The sequence below is a fragment of the Hippopotamus amphibius genome, chromosome 3 (assembly GCF_030028045.1).
Source record: "Hippopotamus amphibius kiboko isolate mHipAmp2 chromosome 3, mHipAmp2.hap2, whole genome shotgun sequence".
Lineage (NCBI taxonomy): Eukaryota > Metazoa > Chordata > Mammalia > Artiodactyla > Hippopotamidae > Hippopotamus > Hippopotamus amphibius.
Window position 1 is genome coordinate 89166862 of NC_080188.1, and position 21924 is coordinate 89188785.

The 21924-nt window shown below is 37.8% G+C and overlaps 1 protein-coding gene across 1 annotated transcript in view; it reads right to left on the reverse strand.

Annotated features, from left to right (window-relative positions):
- The window catches only part of SPMIP2 (sperm microtubule inner protein 2), a 107488-nt gene that overhangs the window by 40485 nt on the left and 45079 nt on the right, over positions 1–21924 (reverse strand). Inside the window, exon 3 of the mRNA XM_057726966.1 lies at positions 8648–8706. Coding sequence (XP_057582949.1) covers positions 8648–8706 — 59 coding nt within the window. The remainder of the gene's footprint in view (positions 1–8647; positions 8707–21924) is intronic.

Consider the following 21924-nt stretch of genomic DNA (forward strand, 5'->3'; position numbering starts at 1 on the left):
TTAAATAGTGGCTGTCATTAAGTCTGTGCTAGTTTAACAACTGTCTTTGGCAGTATTTCATTATGAAATAAAACAGGCAGTTTTCTACACACCCCTTAACTAATGCCAAATACAGGCACACCTTCTATCTTTCTGAATAAACAGAAAGCCCTGTTTATTCAGGTCAGTGCATATTTCTTTAGTACTGAAAGTTCTAGTTTTAGAAATTCTTTCAACTTAGGAACCCTAACTACTGAAATTCTAGTTGACTGAGTTTCTATTTCTCCCACTTTATAATTACTTTTCATTTTTGTCAAAATAAAATGCTTGTACATTGCACATAATGTGGTGCTATTTTTTTTCCATTTTAATGGAACCATTTAGGTACATGTACATAATACATATAAATAGTACTAAAGTAAATCACTCTATTGTACACCTGTAACTTAAATAATATTGTACAGCAACTATATTTCAACAAAATAAATAAATGACAAATAAAGAAATACTACTAAAATGCTTATAATTAAAAATACTCCCTGTCTCTCCCTGTTCCCTGTCCCAACATTCTCTTCTCCAAAAGCACCCACTTTTAGCTCATTTGCTTCTTCTGGAACTTCACCCAATATCGGTACAGAGTAAGTGCCCCCTGGGGAGCTCCCCCTTGCCCTGATCCTCCTCTAGGCCCCTGTACAGCCACATTCCTGGTTCTCTCAATTACCATCTTAGGAATCCCCTCTGCCTGCCATCTTTGTTGGATCTCTTGTTTCCTGGATAGTATTCTTTTCTCTTTCCTGGATTTCCCCCTATTGTCTTGCTGGATACTATTCCCCAGTTGCTTCTTAGGAAAAAAATGCATTTTTTGAGTACCTACATGCATGAAAATGTCTCTTTTCTACCTTCCCAGGTGGCAAAGCAGGGACTTGAATGCAGGAAGTCTGTCTGCAGAGCCCTTGCACTTTTTTTTCCCTCTATCAACTATATTATTTGTTTTTAAAAAATATTCGTATTTTTTTTTTTTTTACTGATGGATAGTTGGGCCAGGTATAGGATTCTAGGTTGAAAGTCACTTTCTGGCAGACAGGGAGGTCACTGACCAGTGTCTTCCAGAGTCCAGTATTGTTGTCAAGAAGAGTGATGCCTTATTGGTTCTGGATCCTTTGTATGTGTCCTAATTTTCCTCTGGAGGGCTTGACAATTATCTTCATCCCAGCAGTGCCATGTCACAATGACATGCCTTGATGCAGTTGTGTTGTTGCCATCATTTTGCTTTGGTGGAGGCTTTCAATATGGAAATTCATGGTATTCTCTTCTGAGAAATTTTCTTGAAGTGTTGATTTTCTTTCTTCAGCTTTCTCTGATCTCTTTTGAGATCTCTTATTAGTCAGATATTAGACTAATTTAATTTTAATTGATTTCTTATTTTCCTATTTTCCCTTTCCTTCTCTTCTCTCTCTTGGACTTTTTGTTCTACTTTGGTAAAATTAACTTGACTATATAGTATGAAATTTCTCTGCTACACTGAATCTGTATACTGATTATTTTTTGCTAACAATATAATAGGAATTTTATTAGATGCATTTTGCTACATTATTTCAATGTACTTCATTTGCTTAATTAATCAAGAATGTTTATTAACAGAGTGGCCTGATTTGCTGAGGATATCTTCAGGTTAGTCTCTTGTCCAGGTGACCAGTTCCATTAGCTTCTTGTTTCACTCTCAAAAGTGTTTTATTTTGGGTGATAAAATATATGGTCACACTATTTACTGAGCACTTAGTATGTACCAAGTGCTGTTCTAAGAGCTGTATGTGTAACAACACATCTGTACAACAACCAGTGGAGTAGATTCTGTTATAATAATTTTACACATTGGGAACCTAAGGCATAAATAGTTTAAATAACTCGTCAAAGGTGTCACAGCTATTAGGTGGTAAAGCAGGGACTTGAATGTGAGAAGTCTGTCTTCAGAGCCCTTGCACATTTTTTTCCTCTACAACTATGTTTATTTGTTTTTTAAAAATATTTGTATTTATTTTTTATTGAGATATAGTTGATTTACAGTACTATGTCATGTTAGTTGCAGATGTACAGCAAAGTGATTTAGTTATACATATATATATTCTTTTTCAGATTCTTCTCCCTTATAGGTTATTAAAAAATATTGAGTTCCCTGCGCTATACACAATTGTGGATTATCTATTTTATATATAGCAGTGTGTATTTGCTAATCCCAATCTCCTAATATATCCCTCCTCCCCCCCCACCCCACATTTCCCCTTTGGTAACCATAAGTTTGTTTTCTATGTCTGTGAGTCTGTTTCTGTTTTGTATATAAGTTCATTTGTATCACTTTTTTTAGATTCCACATACAAGTGATATCATATGATATTTGTCTTTGTCTAGCTTACTTCGTTTAGTATGACAATCTCTAGGTCCATCCATGTTGCTACAAATGCCATTATTTCATTCTTTTTTTTTTTTTTATGGCTGAGTTATATTCCATTCTCTATACGTACCACATCTCTTAATCACTATAGATCCTGCTTCATCACTGCTTACAATCCCTGATTTGGGGGATATTAGGTTATTTCTAACTTTGCATGACTGCAAACACTGTTGGACTCCTTTCTAGCTAAGCCTTTCTGTACCTCCTTCATTATTTCCTGAAGGATAAATTCCTAGTGAAATCAGCTTTCTTGATGCTCACTTCACAATCTTTCAACTATGCTGTGCTGTGCACCTCCTGAGGATGGGAACTGGCTAATGAATTCTTTGTTTATGAAAAGACAGACCACAAGAAAGCAGACTGGGAGAGCCAAAGGGCTGTGACCCTCAACTAAGTGAAAAGTCAGGGGAGGTTGTAGTTCATTCTGATTTTTTAAAACTCATGGTGTTCTCGGCATGGCTGACACCTAGTTTGATCACTCTCACCTTAGAATCCGCAACCTCCTTGACACCCACCCCCACCAACCCCAACATCTACTGACAATGTCTGTCCATGGGAACTTGAACCAGTCCTTAAGACATTAGTCCTAAGACAAATCTATACCTCAGCAAATAAGTGGCAAAGAGGCAACTTCGTAGTGACATTAGGGCACAGGCATGTCAGCAGCTCCTTTCTGGAAGGAGGTTTGCCTATGAATAATTCTGTTGATTTCACAATCTCATCAGGACTTTCATTTGCATGGGTAACAAGTTTACCCAGGTAGGTAGCAAGAGATTTTCCTAAAATGCTCCTTCTAAACCCAGCTTAAATTTCATCTCTCTCAGGAAGTCCTCATGACCTGAAGTCCTCCAGCTTTTCCAGCTTGAGCTGTACCAATTTGTGCCATTCTGAGTACCAGAAGAACTGGAATTTTAGGACTTTCTGGGTGGTGCAGTGGTTGGGAGTCCGCCTGCCAATGCAGGGAAAAATGGGTTCGATGCCTGCTCCAGAAAGATCCCACATGCTGCCAAGCAACTAAGCCCGTGCACTACAACTATTGAACCTGCACTCTGGAGCCTGTGAGCCACAACTATTGAGCCCATGTGCTGCAACTACTGAAACCCACACGCCTTGAGCCTGTGCTCTGCAACAAGAGGGGCCACTGCAGTGGGGAGCCCGCTCACCACAATGAAGAGTGGCCCCCGCTCACCGCAACTGAAAGCCCTTGTGCATCAACGAGGACCCAATGCAGTGAATTAATTAATTAATTAATTTTAAAAAAAAGAACTGGGATTTTGTCTTTTACATCCAATTCAGCAGATATATATTGAGTATGCATCTATGCCAAGCTCTGTGTTAAATAAGCAAAAGAAAAAGAAAGCAAGATACTTCTATGCCCCACAATTTTCAATAATGTGTAGCTTCTACAGATTTCTTAAACAAAACAAAAAGCCCTAACCATTGACTATTTGCAGTGCATTCTCTTATAATTTGATGGTTCTAATTTGACTGTAAAGTGTTCTCCCATTTCCTATCTGTGCTTTTTATTCTTCTTATTGAAATTAGACATACTGTTTGTATATATTGGAAAACACCCAACTGCAAACAGAAAAGATCACATAAAAATGAATTAATCATCAGGTCACATGTCTAGAGAAACTTACGTATTTAAAACAAGAGAATGTTTCCTTCAATTCAGAAGAAAAAAAATAGAATTGACCCACACCCAGTTACTGCAATCTTTCTCTATCAATGGATATTGTATAGAAATCTTCTGTTTACATATATCTGTCCTGAAAGTCTTTGAGCTACTTGTGAGCAAGGACCCTGCTTATTAATTAAGGTCTTCATCTCAAGTCTATTGAAGTATATTTGACTGATATTTAAGATGCAATAAACTGGATAACACACTATTGATTTAATAACAACCTTACATGGGAAGAGAAAAAAAGGCCCTACATCTGTAAACAACTATTATAAAACACATCCTGATTTCAAGAAAGTTAAATGTTAAAAGTATGCTCCAGAATGAAGGAAATCCTGTCATTGTCCTCAACTGGAATTCTGGTCTCAAAAGAGAAGTGGACTCTTGCCTCTATTATATCAGTGGACAAAAATTCTTCAGTGCTGCTTCTATTGACTCAACTCATCCTACCCTTCCTCCAGTGCTTTTACTGAGACCACTGATAACTTCCAAATATTTGTCTGTTATTGTTTTCTTGGATTTCATTTCCTTGTATGAAATCCTCCTCTCTGAATTCTTCACTGGCTTTTACAGCCTCCTATTGTCCTCAAGGCCCTGTCTCTGAAGCTCTTTGGTCCTTCAGTGATGCTCACTCACTTTGTCCTGGGTGTGGGCACCCCCTAGCCTCATCCCCTTACTCTCTCAATCCTCATGAGTGGTTTTCAGCCCTGGCTGATCATCAGAATTGCTTCAAAAGCCCTTTGAAAAGGTCCAAACCCAGATCCCAACCCAGATCCTTGGAGTCAGTCAACCTGGACCGAGATATTAGCTCTGTGCTCTTGTTCACGTACCTTAGCCTCCAAAGTTAAATTTCTTCCCCTGTAAAATTAAGATAATGCTAAAATCTGCTGTGTGGGGGTTTGATCGCTGAGTATATTCTTACTCCCCATCATCACAGCAAACACCATCTCCTCTTATTTATTTAAATCCTGTGTGCCTTTGAAAGCTCAGCTCAAATCCTTTCCTTTTCACAGCTCTCCATCATCACAATTTATTTTGGATTGTTTACAAAGCACGCTGAAAACCCAAGAGGGACCTGTTGAAAATGAAATTGTCTCCTGACTGAGCTTCCCAGAACTGTCTTGTCATTTTTCAATTTTTTTCTCCACATGGCACTCCAACATTCCAGAGTGGTCGTAAAAAAATTGGATAAATGTTGCTTCCTGTTTTAAACATTTCAATGAGTTCTCTTTGTTCTTAGGTTAAAATCCAAATCTACTAACTTGGCCACAAGGTTCTACAAAATCTGACCCTCGTCTTGCTCTCCTCCCATTGCTTTCTACGGTCTGGCTGCCCTGGTCCTAATTAGATACATTCTTTCCTCCTCTGGGCCCTATACAGGCCATTCCCTGGGCCAAGAATGCTCTTATACTCACCTTTCCAAGTCACCTTAATAATTACTTCTTGGATAAACACTTCTCTGACCTTCAGTCCAGGTCGATGTCCCTGGTAAAACCTTCTCTTTCTATTCCATAAACACCCTTTGTAATGAAATGTTTTATCATGAACTGGGAGAAGCAAGTCACCTCCCAGCCACCCAGGATCTTCCTCCTCCAAGAGGTCCTGCCAACAGGAGCATTGCAAACCCAGCAAGAATGGCCTGAAAGGATCCGGCAGCCTCCATCACCACTCGGCCAACACTAACGCCCCCCAGGGAAGAGTAAGTCAGCCAGTAAATTCAGCAGATAGGAGCTGGGCTGCATCTCTGTGAAAGGTTTATCTTCCTCCTAAATCTGATGCATGTGTGTCCCTGTACTTTCTATTTAACTTTTTCTTAATATACCTCTAGATGGTTTGATTTGTTGCCATAAGTATGCATCGTATTTGTCATTTAAAAAAATTATTTAAAAGCATGAAAGACAATATAATATAGTTGTTCAATGTCTCTCTCCTTCCCTAGCATACAAATTCCAAAAAGGGCATATACTGGGCTTCTTTTGTTCAGCACTGTGGCTGCAGAATCTAACAGTGCTTTCAACACAGAAAATGCTGGATTTACAGAGGGAATGCATTTGACTGAGAGGACAGAACATGAAAACAGTCGGGGAGGCTAAGCATGAACCTTGTCCAGGATGGAGATGGCCCTTGGTCCAGCTGAGAGAACACAAGCAAGTGGGCACACCTGGGCCTCTCAGAGTCTGTATCCTCTTCAAGAGCCTCTCTCCAGCCTGAAGGAGGGGCCAGAAGGCTTTTAATCAGTGGTTGTGCTTAGTCTCAAGAGGGTGGCAGCATTCGGGTTACTGGCACCTGACTAGTTAGAAACAGGACCCAAGCCAGAGGCTGCAGGCAAATCTAATTTTTAACTCTATATATTTTTTTATATTTAAAAAATTTTAACTTTTCTAGTTGTAACTTTCTAATTATGTTTTTTTAAAACTTTACTAGTTATAATTTTTAAATTATAATTATCTTCATTAGGAATTTAGCACTCAACATATGCAGCTTGGTTTCATAATTTATATATATATAAATTACATATAATTATATATGTATATTTATATATAAGTGTATATATATTTATATAGTATTATATAAATACATACAATAATACATATTATATATATTTATATTTATGTAATTTATATAATTTTATGTTATATATAATATAATATATTATATTTATTTATAATATATTATTTATTTATAATATATTATAGTTATATTTATATAATTTATATACAATATATTATATAAATATAATAATTATTATATTATTAATAATATTAATATTATTGATGTCATATTAATATTATATATTATAATATATTATATATTATATTGATATAATATTTGTATATATTATTAATAATAAATATGTGATTATATACAATATATTAAATATAATATATAATATACACATATATAATTATAATTAATATATATAATATAGCTCTATTTATAATATATATTTATATATGTATTACATATTATAATATATATTATATTTATATATTATATATAAGTATAAATTATATAAATATAAACATATAATAATATATGTGTATGTATACGTATATATGTATATATGTACATTTATACGTGTGTGTGTGTGTGTATATATATATACATATATATATATATATACACACAATTTCCCAATTGAGTCCACATTCCCTAAGTACAAAGTCTCTCATAAACTTAAATGTTTTGCATCCTCATGACTTGGTACAATCCATATCATAGTCCCTACACGTGAATGTAGCCAACATTCTTTCAACCAAGGAAAATGTTCAATGCATCAATATCTCAGGTTCTTTTTAACAAGTTTTTTATTTTTAAACAAGTGGAGCAGGTGTTCACACTTGTTACCACCAATGCTTGTTGAAGTCACTTTGATTTTCAATGGCATTTCATTATTTTTGTTGTTTTTGCTTAGAAATACATGATAGGACATTTGTAAATAGGTGCTTGCAATGTTATTTGAACAAATGTAATGGAATATTTAAATGAGAACATGTGCTTTGCATGCAATAATTGTAACTATTTCTTCACAACTTTAAATGTAGGACATGCTGTGTAAGTTGTAGGAATTATGCAATAAGAGCTTTTGCTCTCCTGAGATCGTATTGCAGTAACTCGTAGGCATTTGACATGAGGTTTAAGGCCTTGTCTCTTTTTGGTGTAGTTTGTGTTGTTGTGGTTGATATAGCAGAAACAGAGTAAAATCCACTAATTTTGCACATAATAGCAGGAATCTTCAAGGATTAAAAATGAGGCTCCAGAAATCCTGACCTCCAAAAATCTAAGGAAACAAAGACATTATCGAATCTGCAGTCTTGTAAGAGCAATGCCGACTGAGTCCTTTCCCTTTTAGAAATCTGAGTTATATGTTGCATTTAGATGACAAGCCTAGGTTTTGCTCTTTTCCCGTAACTGAACATACCTTGCACTAGACATGCTTAATTTAAGTTACCAGCTGCCTTAAGAGGGTGTCAATTCAAGCCATGGTGTGACTTCAGCAGGACTACGTTTATTAGCCAACTTAACCCATTATGATGGTTTCTAGGCCAACAGCATGAGCTGAGGGGTTTTTTTCTGACCAAAAAAATTGTATTCTTATTCTTCCACAAAAAGCATTATTTATATAGTTAAAGCTACTTGACCCGTCAAGTGGCTGTTCTCAGCAGGCTGGTTCCTTTTTCTCCATGGTGCTCTCACCCTGCTGGCCTCCCCTTTCCTCCCCGTAATGAAGACCTAGTACATAGTGAACATTTTATGTGTTTACTAGGAAAATAAGTTCATAGTCGTACAAAGAAACCTACAGAACATAAAAAAATTAACCCTGTAACTAATTTAGGAAGGAAACACATTAATTAACTAATTTATTACATATTTGTATGTATTATATATATTGTATGTGTTTATTAGTAATACAAATTCATAATTGTACAAAGGAGCATACAGGACATAAAAAGTTTGAAAAAATTAACCCTGTTACTTATTTAGGAAGGAAACTAATTAATTAATTAATGTAAAACATATTAGTGTGTGCTTACCATGGGTTCTGGTATCTGTGGCTTAGTTTCTCAATAGCAGCTTGACTGAGCTCTTCATACTGTAAAAGGAAGAAAATGAATGTCCCTTGATTCCAAGGTCACTGGGCACCAACACGTCTGAGAGTCTGGGTTCCTAGTCAAAAAGGAGGTCAGGTGGAGAAATTAAACAGGATATGCTAAATTCAGTTGAAAGAAGATGGTCTGTTGATTCTTGAACTGAGAGGAAAAGGCACAAGAAGTAAAGTAACTCTGACCCTCAGTGCTTTCCCTTCCCTCTGTCAAAAGCCAGGTGTTGGGTCCCAAGAATAGTGTCTCCCACAATCTCTAAGCTTCTAATGATTCTGTGTCTACATGAGCAGGCACGCAAAACTACAATTTATCATTTAGATTCAAACAGTTTAGCTCTTTTCACTTTGCCTTGCCCTCACAGAGTTAGGAAATGTGGTGGCTATGGCACAGGAAAGAGCTGGGTGATAGCCTGCGATGAGGTGTAGCTCTGAACACTCCTTTCAGAAAGCATCACTTAGAATATCGATAAAATATCTAGTTGCTTAGAACTAGTTCTCACATTAACACATGTGCATCGAAATTATCTGCCATAACTAAATAGATGACTATAGACAGGTTTCTATTCCCCAGGAACTAGTCAATGGAGGGCACATTTTATGCATAAACGTGGGAAATGGGAGTGTCACATTTATACTGAAAAGGTCTTGGGGCCTTAATCATTTCTCCACTTTCCATACTACGGTTTGGAAACAGTCATATGGATAACCAAAATTGTTCACTTCAGTTTCAGGATGCATTTTTACATTTTACATTGATGAGGGATGCTATATTCAGAACATATCAAAAAGTGGCAAAATCAAATGACGTGACCAACAAGGGATAAATTTCCAAAATATACAAATAGCTCATACAGATCAATTTATAAAAAAAAATCAAAAAATGGGCAGACCTAAATAAACACTTCTCCAAGGAAGACATACAGATAGCCAACAGGCACATGAAAAGATGCTCAACATCACTAATTATTAGAGAAATGCAAAATCAAAACTACAATGAGGTATCACTTCACACCAGTCAGAATGCCCGTCATCAAAAAGTCTACAAATAGCGAATGCTGGAGAGGGTGTGGAGAAAAGGGAACCCTCTTACATTATTGGTAGGAATGTAAATTGGTGCAGCCACTGTGGAGAACAGTATGGAAGTTCCTTAAAAAACTGAAAATAGAGCTACCATAAGACCTAGCAATCCCCCTCCTAGGCATGTATCTGGAGAAAACCGTAATTTGAAGATACATGCACCTTAGTGTTCATAGCAGCACTATTTTCAATAGCCAAGACATGGAAGCAACCTAAGTGTCTACTGACAGATGATAAAGAAGATGTGGTGTATATATACAATGGGATACCACTCAACCATAAAAAAGAATGAAATAATGCCATTTGCAGCACCATGGATGGACCTAGAGGTTATTATACTAAGTGAAGCAAACCATACAAAGATATCATATGATATCACTTACATGTGGAATCTAAAAAAAAAGATATAAATGAACTTACTTTCAAAACAGAAATAGACTCATAGACATAGAGAACAATCTTATGGTTACCAAAGCGGGGGTAGGGGAGGGATAAATTAGGAGCTTGGAATTAACAGATAAATACTACTTTATATAAAATAGACAAGCAACAAAAATTTACTGTATAGCACAGGGAACTATATTCAGTATCTTGAAATAACCTATAATGGAAAAGAATCTGAAAAGAATATCTATCTATCTATTGTCTGTCTATCATCATCTATTTATCATCTATCTATCATCTATCTATCTATCTATCTATCTATCTATCTATCTATCTAACTATCTATCATCTATCTATCATCATCTATCATCTATCTATCATCTATCTATCTATCATCTATCTATCTATCATCTATCATCTATCTATCTATCATCATCTATCTATCATCTATCTATCCATCTATCTGTATCGCTTTGGTGTACACCAGAAACGAACACAACATTGTAAATCAACAATACTTTAAAAATAAGGAAAAAGAAAAAAATAGCAAAATCATATCCTAATATTAATATCAGAGGAATCATCTTGTAATCTTTTTTACCTGCCCTGTTTTCTTCTTTTTCCCTCAAGCTTTGCTTTAGAATGACTTTCCTGATCAAGTGCTTCAGAGTCTTTTTTTTTTTTTTTGGTTTGTTCTTTAATGGATTTATCATTAATATTTTTTTAAAATTACATAACACAAAATTTAAAAACATACACCACGTCACACTTTTGGAAAAGAGTGGCATATATGTCATCCATTAATAAAGCATTGTAGAAGTAGGAATGTTTCATTTCTAGAGCTATATAACAGGAAAATGCCAGAATATATATTTAGGGGAAGCAGATCTATTTACTTAGGTCATCTTCTCAGTGATGGAGACCCGAAAGTCGAACACTTCTAGAACTTTAAAGTCCTTATAGAAAATAAAGGAATGGACAAAATAAACAAGATTTAAATGCCAGGTTGACCCACTATGCCACAGAAAATTTGAAAAGTGATAACCTGTATGTAACAGCAAAATCCTTCTCAACTGATTTCTGACACATGATTCTCTGAATATTGACCCTATCAATGGACTTATAAATAATTTTATTATCAGCTTTTGGACAAATTTCCCAGGATTTGGACAATATTTTTTTTTCAATCTTTGTTCTCATTTTTAATGAACAAATTTTCATTGTCTTCATCTGGAAAGACTGTTCTTAGAAACATACAGCAGGTTCATTTGCCCCCCACCCCCTCATTTCTCTTATCATTATTAGCATATAATATCACAAAAATTTATCTAAACAAGCTGAACCTTCTCGATCTTAATTATTGAAATTCATCATGATTTATTTGGACAGTCGTGCTCGCTTTGTTATTAAATCTAATGAAATTCAGAATCAAAAAATCTTTTTTTTTTACTGGTCAGTTATTCATAAGAGTAAAGCAAAGACATTCAAAAACTAATTCAACATCTTCACAGAAACAGGTAACAGCTGATTAGTATGTTCTCTATCTTAAGGAAATCAGTCAGAATACTTACAGTTATTTTGCATGTTTTCAACTATCGAAAATAATCATAACTTGAAATTGGCTTCTCCCTATTAAGCGACCTTTAAATAAGTCTAGGTATTAATTAAAAATGAAATATCTGCTAATTACATTCGGATACTGTGAATTAAACACAGTTTCTGCAATGAGCTGTTAAGTTTGAGTTAAATTAACCACAGACATTGGGGTGCATTCTAGTTAGCACTGAAAATCATTGCTTAATATTTTCACTTTTGATCCCAAACCACCTCTATTGTAGAACTGACATCATTGAGGAATCCTCTTGCTTTCTTGCTATACTTAACTTGGGTTGTTTTTCCTAATAGATCTAATTTTGACTTTCCTTGCGAGAAAGGACCATTTTCCACCTCTGTAACTATGAGGGCTTTTTTGCCAGTAGAATGAGTACAATGGCAATGCATTTCAAGAATGCGTAGACACTAGGGTTTCTCTTTGCCATCCTCCTCCTTGGTAACATAGAGCTCTTAGTACCAAACATCCGAGTGGAAAATCCCCTAAGGCTACCTTTTCTTATGCTAATGTAATTTTTTCTTCACTTGCCTCCATTTGCAAAATATTACTATTAACCCCTTAGGTGTCTTTCTTCCCACAGCCAGTGAGAAGCGTTCTCATTGTTGGCGCTGGGTCACCAAATTGCATAATGCTGCCTATTCTAGACTGGAACTATTGAAGGGAGAAAGAGGGGTGCAAGCCTTTGTGTGGATGGAGCATTTGAAGCATTCATTTTACATTCAGAGCAGGAGTAGAAACAAAACAATTCTCTCTGAAAAATGTCAGTGTTTAAGGCATGGATTCTGTGATGCATTTTTCTTACTAAAAAGCAAAAAGTGAACAGTGCAGAGGCTCGCACTTCATTTTATGCCACGTTATATGTGGGCTTGAGTTGAGTACCAACATGAATTATATAGCCTGGTCTCCCTTTTGTTTTTTTTGTTTTTTGTTTTTTTTGCTGCAGTGTTTTTAAATAATTCGAATGAGTACATTAACTTTCGGCAAACAGACTAAACAAGTGTTCCTTGACTCTGGCCTCAGTATGTGTTTTCTGTGAATTATCCAAATAATGAGAAACATATTCCATTATGTTTCTAATGTGCTTATCATAATATAATTTAAAAATCCACGTAGGTGAGAAAATACAGTATATAGAGACATTAATAATACTAGATCCCTTTTCTTGAGACTTCTTGTGCTAGACACTATGCTAAGTGCATTACACACATATCTCACCGAATCCATTTAATGATAGTCTAAACTATTGTTATTATCCCTGTGGAAGGCAGAATTCTAAAGACCCCCAAGGTTCTCACACCTCGGTATATACACCTTCTCCCAAATATTTGAGCAAATACTAATCTAGGTACTGCTGTGAAGGGATTTTGCAGGTGTAATTAGGATCTCAGATCAGTCAACTTTAAGGAAGGGAGATTATCCTCAGTGGCCCTAACTTCATCAGGTGAGCTCTTGAAAGGATCTGGACTCTTCCAGGCAAAGGGGATTTGAAGCGTGAGAGGGATTTGGACATAAGGGAGAGTGTCTGTTCCTGGTATTAAAGATGGAGGGGACCACAGACTAAGGGATATGGGCAGCTTCTCGAGGCTGAGACTGGTCCCTGGCTGACAGCCAGCAGAGAAATGGGACCTCAGTCCTACAGCCACAAGGAACTGAAACATGCCACAACCGCATGAACTTGGAAGAACCCCCAAGCCTCAGGTGAGATCACAGTCACAGCTGACGCCTTGAATTCAGCCTAGTGAGTCCTGAGCAGAGAACACAGCCGTGACTTCCTGGGATTTCTGATCTATAGAACTGTGTTGCTTTAAGATGCTAACTTAGTGGTAATAGGTTATGCTCAATAGAAAACTAATGCTATGCCCATTTAATAGATGGGAAGACTAATGCTATGCCCATTTTATAGATGGGAAAACTAATGCTATGCCCATTTTATAGATGAGACATTATAAAGAATAGCAGACTAACATGCCAAGAGAGAAAAGGGGGAAGATAAAAAGTTCTTCAACTGGCTACTTTCTCATATTCAGTTTTTCACGAAGGCCACACACATAGATCTGCCTTGAAAAGCATTCGAAATGTTAGCTGCCTCATTTATTCTCAGAGAGAAGGCACATTTCTATTGTTTTTTTCTGTACTTCTCCAGGGATATGAATGTTTTCCTTATTCATGCAGTAATTCAAGATACACTAGGATTTTATTTTAAAGCAAGACTAGAACTTACTCTGTTGGGAATTGTTAGGATTTGTGATGAGTAACCATTCATTCTGCTACCAGCCCTTTATCCAGAGTTGGCAAATGGTCCCTACCAGGGTCTGAAATATGAGTGGATTCAGCTATTCAACCTACAGAAAAGCTAACTGGAGCTTCCCAAGTCTCTGCTTGTGCCCAGTACACAGTTTCTGAAATATAATGAAGTGCCTGGTTGGCGACTGTTCTCACCCTTGGAGTTTCCTAATGTGTTGGCACTGTTGTTAATTCAAAGGTTAGGAAGTGTGTTCCTCCCAAGTTAATTGTCCAATTAGCTCTACAGCACAGAATTACACTGGGGGTGGTAGCTCAGGCATTGTGAACATAACAGTATAACTAAGTTTCAGTAAAAAAAAAAAAAAAGGCTAAGTAGTTCTCAAATGACTATTGAATAAGCCAGGAGGAGAATAATTCTCAATCTCACACACACTTAAAAGCTCATTTGCCCCCTTCTGCAACTTGGTCTCTTAACAAAGACTCTGCATGAGAAAAGAATGGGATTTCAGTCTCCATCTCCCATCATTTCTTGACGATCGTCTATGCCATACTAACCATCGCATGGAGGACTGTGGATGCTGTCAGCACAAAGCCAAACAAGACAGCTCTCAGACCTCAAGCTGCTCACAGCCATTTGGAACGTGGCTGGCTCTGTGTAGACCAATAGTCGCACTAAAAACTTCAACAACAACAGCAATACAAAGAAACTTCTTACGAATTCCTCCCCAACTGCAAGAGCCCACATGGCTTTTAAAGCACTTATTTTCAGTGCCATTTTCTCTGTGCCCAGAGACAGTGGGAGCACATACCAGGGGCCCCTGTATTGAATGGGTTGCTTCCAATTTGCTCAATTAAGATGAATCTTGAATCCTGGGAAGAGAATAGATATCTCCAGATTGTATGCATTCTATGAGTTTTTGTAAGCGCAGCTGAGGTACTCTGAAAGTGTCGTACATGAATAACAAGGAAAACTATAATCCAAAATTTATAAGGATATTAGAATTTCTTCCAAACACCTTAAAAAGCCAGGATACATGCCAGATTTAGAAAACATATGTCCTGGTATTTTAGCCACCTGTACTTGGGATATTAGATCACAGGCAAGTTTCCGAATTCTTGACAATATATTTACAGGAGACTTGCTGTGGATTTAAACATCAGGTTTACTAGGACCTATTCTAATTTATACAATTTTTTTCTTAGCTTTCTATCTCCCTATCATCATCAAATAACATTTGTTGGAAACCTATGGCATATGCTTAATACTAACTTTAAGAACTGTAATTTTTTAAAAAAGTGATGTTTACATTGAAAAGCATACTCAAGATGCATGTCAAGCCCTACAAAAGCTAGTAACCACCATGGTGTATTTTTAGCCTTCCTTAATTAGAAATAAATTCACTCATTGGACTCTAAATTACATTGAGTTCCCTTCTTTCCTTCCTTCCTTTCTCCCTCTTCCCTCCCTCCCCCCCTTTTCCTTCCTTCCTCCCTTCCTTCCTTTCTCTTTTTCTTTCTCTTTCTTTCTTTCTTTCTTTCTTTCTTTCTTTCTTTCTTTCTTTCTTTCTTTCTTTTCTTTCTTTCTTCCTTCTTTCTTTCTTTCCTTCTTTCCTTTCTTTTGTTTTCACATTTCCACATCCTAACAAAAGATGTGAGCATTCAGATGTATTTTTTCACCAATAATTATCCATGAAGTCACAGCCAGGAGGAGGAAGCCCACGTTTGGTTGGGGAGCCAGGTTTCTGGGGCTGGGATGCCCAGTGACATGTGGAGTCACAGTGTCCCCAGTCTTCTCCTTCCAAACCTACTATTCTTCACAGGACTGCTTTGAACACAGCACAGAGAGTGCACATCAGTGATACCTGCCTCACTTGTTGTTTTCATGGCCTGTTCCAGAAAGGAAGCATCAAACTTAAAATTTATTTTCTAGGAGTTCGGATACAAGTAAGTTCCTTCAATTTATTTGAGGAATCCTATATAAAGCGAAGTTTTATAAAATGGAGAAAATATAACACCTGTGTACAAGGCGGTTGATGGTGTTAATATATTATTTTCAAGAAATAGGAGGGTTATTTGGCCTTCGTAGCCAAGGGTTCTCCTCCTTCACAGACGGTCAGCATGTGGCCCTCCCCTACTAGAGGCTTCCCATGGTATCAGGAAAGCCGCTACTTTACACAGCACTAAGGATGAAAGGTGCTAATGTAATTATTTTTATATTAAACAACAAACTGTTAGGATGCAAATAACTCTAAAATATAAAGTGAGAACTAAACACACACCCATCTAGGAAAGAGACAGCAGCCATCCAAAGGCATGCCTAATTTTAGTAAAGCTATTTTCTAGATTGCTTTTATAACTTTGTTGAAAAAGGAAGCTGTATTATCTTTCAAAAGTCTTCTATATTGATAATAACATCTGGATACTAGGAGTGTGAGATCTTAGGAATTTTAATGAGACTGTTTGTGATTTGCCCAAATGAACCCAAAGGTAAATGAGAACTTTGGGGTAAAAAACACCCTGAAATTCTGAAATGTGTGATTGGTAGCCTACATACTGACCAGTTCCACACTGACAATACTTCTCTTTTCTAGGTGAATTTGAATATTCTCCAGGATGCTGTCATGTGAAGGTGGGATTTGGAAGAATGCACATGGTGGCGCTGGAAAGAAGGTGCTGTTTGGGGGGGAAACTCACTGTTTTCTTTTTTTTTTTTCCCAAAATGCCAAAGATTGTATTTCATGATATGTTTTGAAACACTACAGAGTGCTTATTACATAGAAATTGGAAAATAATAAAACTAAAAATAGAGCTACCATATGATCCTGCAATCCCACATCTGAGCATATACCCAGAGAAAACCATAATTCAAAAAGATACACCCACCTCAATATTCACTGCAGCACTATTTACAATGGCCAAACAACCTAAATGTCCATCCACAGAAGAATGGATAAAAGTGTGGTACATATATACAATGGAATATTATCCAGCCATTAAAAAGAATGTAATAATGCCATATGCAGCAACATGGATGGACTTACAGATGATCATATTAAGTGAAGTAAGTCAGACAGAGAAAGATAAATATCATACAATATCACTTACAGGTGAACTCTAAAAAAACAATACAAATGAACTAATATACAAAACAGAAAGAGACCCAGAGACATGGAAAACAAACTTATGATTACCAAAGGGGAGAAGGGGGGAGGCATAAATTAGGAGTTTGGATGAATATATATATTTATAAATTAGGGATAAATTAGGAATTTGGGGTGAACTACTATATATAAAATAGGTAAACAGCAAGGACCTACTGTATAGCACAGGGAAATGTACCCAATATTTTTTAATAACCTATGAGAGAAAAGAATCTGGAAAAAATAGAGATATATGTATGTATAACTGAATCACTTTGCTGTACACCTGAAAGTAACACAACATTGTAAATCAACTATACTTCAATTAAAAAAAATTTAAGATTTAGTAAAGAAACAAACAAAAAGGAAAATACTATTACTAAGCTCCTATTATGTCAAATAGGTGGGTGATAGCTACTGCTAATGATTCATTTCACAATTATGAATGAAGCATCTGTGTGCAAATGATGCAGAACGAGGAGCTGGGACACATCTAGGCCCCGTGAAGAAAGGACGGGTACTTAGGAGACAAGGCAACAGGACCGACCTGGGCAGACCCTGCCTTGTGGAAAAGTGCTCCCCCAGCGGCTCCAGCCACGTGTTCCGACTTCGTTTCCTGTCACTTCCTCTCACACACACACACTGGACTCCCACTAAGTCCCTGAACTCAGACATCCTGGCTCCATCCCTGACCAGCTGTGCAGCAAGGAGCCTCAGCTGTCAATACCTCCCCTCCTCTGTATGGTGAAAATAATCGTAGTACCTTCCGCACATAGTAGTCAACAGGGGCTCTTTTTGTTGTTGTTCTTATCTACTTTCTGTTTTTAATATACATGTAAACATTAAGAAGTAACATTTACTGAGTACTGTGACAGGCAGATTGCCATGCGTGTGATGCATGTTATTATTTTTATTTCTCAAATAACCCTAAGAAGTACATATAGGTTTTATCCCTATCGTATAGATGAGGAAACTAAGGCTCAGAAAGGTCATATGACTTGTCCAGAGTCTCACAGCTAGAAAGTGATGAAGCCAGTGTTCTGCCCCAGATCAGATTCCAAGGCGAGCATTCTCTATTAGATGGCCTCTCAGGTACACTGTATGTTTTCTTTTTTTTCTTTCCTTTTCTTTTTTTTTAATGTATTTATTTATTTATGGCTGTGTTGTGTCCTCGTTGATGCGCCCGGGCTTTTCTCTAGTTGTGGCGAGCAGGGGCTACTCTTTGTTGCTGCCCATGGGCTTCTCATTGTGGTGGCTTCTCTTGTTGCAGAGCACAGGCTCTAGGCACATGGGCTTCAGTAATTCTGGCATGTGGGCTCAGTAGTTGTGGCTCGTGGACTCTAGAGCGAAGGCTCATGGGCTTAGTTGCTCCGTGGCATGTGGGATCTTGGTGGACCAGGGCTTGAACCCATGTCCCCTGCATTGGCAGGTGGATTCTTAACCAACAGGGGCTCTTTTTAAAAAACATTTATTTTATTAAAGTATAGTTGATTTACAACATTGTGTTAGTTTCTGCTATACAGCAAAGTGTTTCAGTTACACATTATATATATATTTCATGTTTTCCATTATGGTTTATTACAAGATATTGAATATAGTCCCCTGTGTTATGCAGTAGGTCCTTACTGGTTATCTATTTTATACATAGTAGTGTGTATCCGCTAATCTGAAGTTCCTAATTTATCATACCCTCCCCTGTCGCTTCCCCCTTTGATAACCATAAGTTTGTTTTCTATGTCTATGGGTCTGTTTCTGATCTGTAAATAAGCTTATTTCTGTCATATTTTAGATTCCACATATAAGTGATATCATATAATATTTGTCTTTCTCTGACTGACTTCACTTAGTATGATAATCTCCAGGTCCATCCGTGGTGATGCAAATGGCATGATTTCATTCTTTTTCATGGCTGAGTAGTATTCCATTGTATATATGCACCACATATTCTTTATCCATTCTGCTGTTGATGGACACTTAGGTTGTTTGCATATCCTAGCTATTGTAAATGGTGCTGCTACGAACATTGAAGTGCATGTGTCTTTTTCAAATTATAGTTTTGTCTGGATATATGCCCAGGAGTGGGATTGCTGGATCATATAGCAACTCTATTTTTAGTTTTTTGAGAAACCTCTATACTGTTCTCTGTAGTGGCTGCACCAGTTTACACTACCACCAACAGGAGCTCTTTTTATGTTTACTTTCTCTAAATAAATTCATGGTGAGAAAAATGTCTCATAAAGCAACCAACCTTGGATCAATTTATTCAGCCTCCATCAAGAAGTCTATTCCCAAGTCCACGAAACTTAGAGAAGCCCTCTATGTTTATAACATGGGAATTTGGGGGCAGTTAAACAAGAGGCAGGTGTTTCAAAGCCTTGGAAGATTTCCTTTTTATTCTATCAGAACGTATCCCATACAAATAAATTATTGGCACATCCCTGTGGTTCTCCTTATTACCTTCTACACATCGTTCAATGTGTTACACTGTATGATATATTGGTTGTAATATATGTTATGATTCATTGATTTAATATTGTCTTTGGGGTCACATCTATGAAGAGTCAGTCCTCAAGTCCAATGTCGCATTGTTTCTGTGGCAAAATCAACTGCCTTAAATCATCTGGTCCTGAGGTCACATGAAGGAGCAGAAATCAGGCATCAGGAGACCTGGATTAAAGAAAGGTGAGGGGAGCAAGACACGTCCAGCTACGAACCACTTAAGACATGCTCCTCATTTTGCAACCAAAGGAATTGTTTCAATGATCTCCATATATTGTTGCAGGAACGACACATATAGTTTGGCAGAGACCAAATCCGTTAAAAAGAGAGAGAGAGAGACAGTACTGCTCTTAAGTCTGAGATAGTAACAAAAGCAACAATCTTTACTGGTTTATTACACGTGTATCATCATTGCACGTGGCCCCACATCAGAGCAGGAAATAGCGAAACAAAAACACCCAGAAGAGAAACCTAACCCGATGTTGTGATTTTCACTGACCACTGCAATATGGGGAACTTTTTCATGTGTCACTCAGTTTGGAAGTTACTATCTTTCTACCCAAATCCAGATGATCTATAGACCCCTTCCCAGTGCGCCAAAGAGGAGAGACTATACCCCGGCAGGAAGCAGCTGCCCCAGGTATGTTACCGAGAGCCTACTGCAGATGCCTGAGCTTTCTTAGTTGCTGGTCTTACGGGAACCCAGAGCAGTAATTTAGGAAGAGCAGCTGTTCAGGCTATAAAAATCCACTAGATGAAGATTTGTGCTTAAAATCAAAGTACTGAGTCATCCTGGTGGAAGCCATCGAGGAATCTCTGAAGTTAGATGGAAACAAAGTGCCGCCTTGATGGGACTCTTATGGATACAGATGGCAGGGGGAAGGGATCCAGGGCCATCCAGGACGAGGAACCAGACAGAGAACAGGATGTGGATGGAGATGTTGCCCTGGGTTACGTGGCACTAAGGAATGGACCAGCTCCCTGGCAACGAGGCGTGAATTCATGGCACAGACACTCGTGGGTTATTTGTGATTAGGAGCTTGTTTCTAGGCACAGAGTGTGAGTGTGTGTGTATCTTTCTGCTCAAATGTCACTTCCAGCCAAGTCTCATTGATTGGAAGGGGCTGTCTGGAGCTCTGCGTTGATAAGGAATCCAAGTCTGGGCTTGACTCAGAAGCTGACCTTTATCTGTCTTGGATGTAGGGGGGTGGGGGATGGAGCCAGGCCCTGGGCTCAGAGGGGTTTGGTGGGGGGATTAGCAGTGTTGGTGACAAATCCTAGGCCTTAGCTGGTGGGTAAATCATATGTGGTTCTTGGGCTTCCTAGGTGGCACAGTGGTTAAGAATCCGCCTGACAATGCAGAGGTCACAGGTTCGATCCCAGCTCCAGGAAGATCCCACATGCCACGGAGCAACTAAGCCCGTGTGCCAAAAAAAAAAAAATCATATGTGGTTCTTGAGCTGTATGTACAGTCACTCTCAGTGCATCTTTTTGTTCTCATGATAAAGTTCTAAGTCCAAAGACTCCTTTAAGACTTGTTTAAGATCGTTACCTGAGACAAGTACATCTTTGAAAACAATTACTGTCAAAATGCCAGGTCCAAGAAAATGCACAGATAACAAGCCCTCACAGCCTGTGCCAAACAAGACCAGGTTCTGTGTGAGCCATGGATAGGGGGAAATCTCTGGCTCACGTTCAGTCCCACTGGGGTTAAGAGGACCACGCTACCACGCAGACCTGGGATTGAGAGTGTCTGTGAAATCCCATCAAAAGAAATGGAATAAATCCCTTCCTGGAAGGCTAAGTGGTGGCTGGCGCGGATCTGGGATTCACAGCCACGCACACTCAAGATAAGCAGGCAAATCGAGGGCTGTGCACAAAAGCCCGGTGTCACCAGAGAGAAGCAACGGGGCAACAGAAGTTCTGGACTCTGTTCAAACCGGCTGCCTTGCTTTTGGTGAGTCCTCTTCTTGCTGGTGGCCAGTTTTGATACTGAATCAAGTTCCCGATCTTCATCTTTATTGCCTGAATGGAATAGGACCCAGTTTAGGAACCTGAGCCCTCATTCTGTGTCACTAGCACTGAATGACATTAAATACAAAACCACAGTCCTAATCGCTGAAATCGGGGTGTCAACCACGTGCTGGGCACTGGGCAGAGTGCGTTCCTTGTGCTGTTGTACTTAGAACTCATAATATAACAAGAATCACGCTAAGACACAGTCTTTGTTTTCCAGAAAAATACTGTGATCTT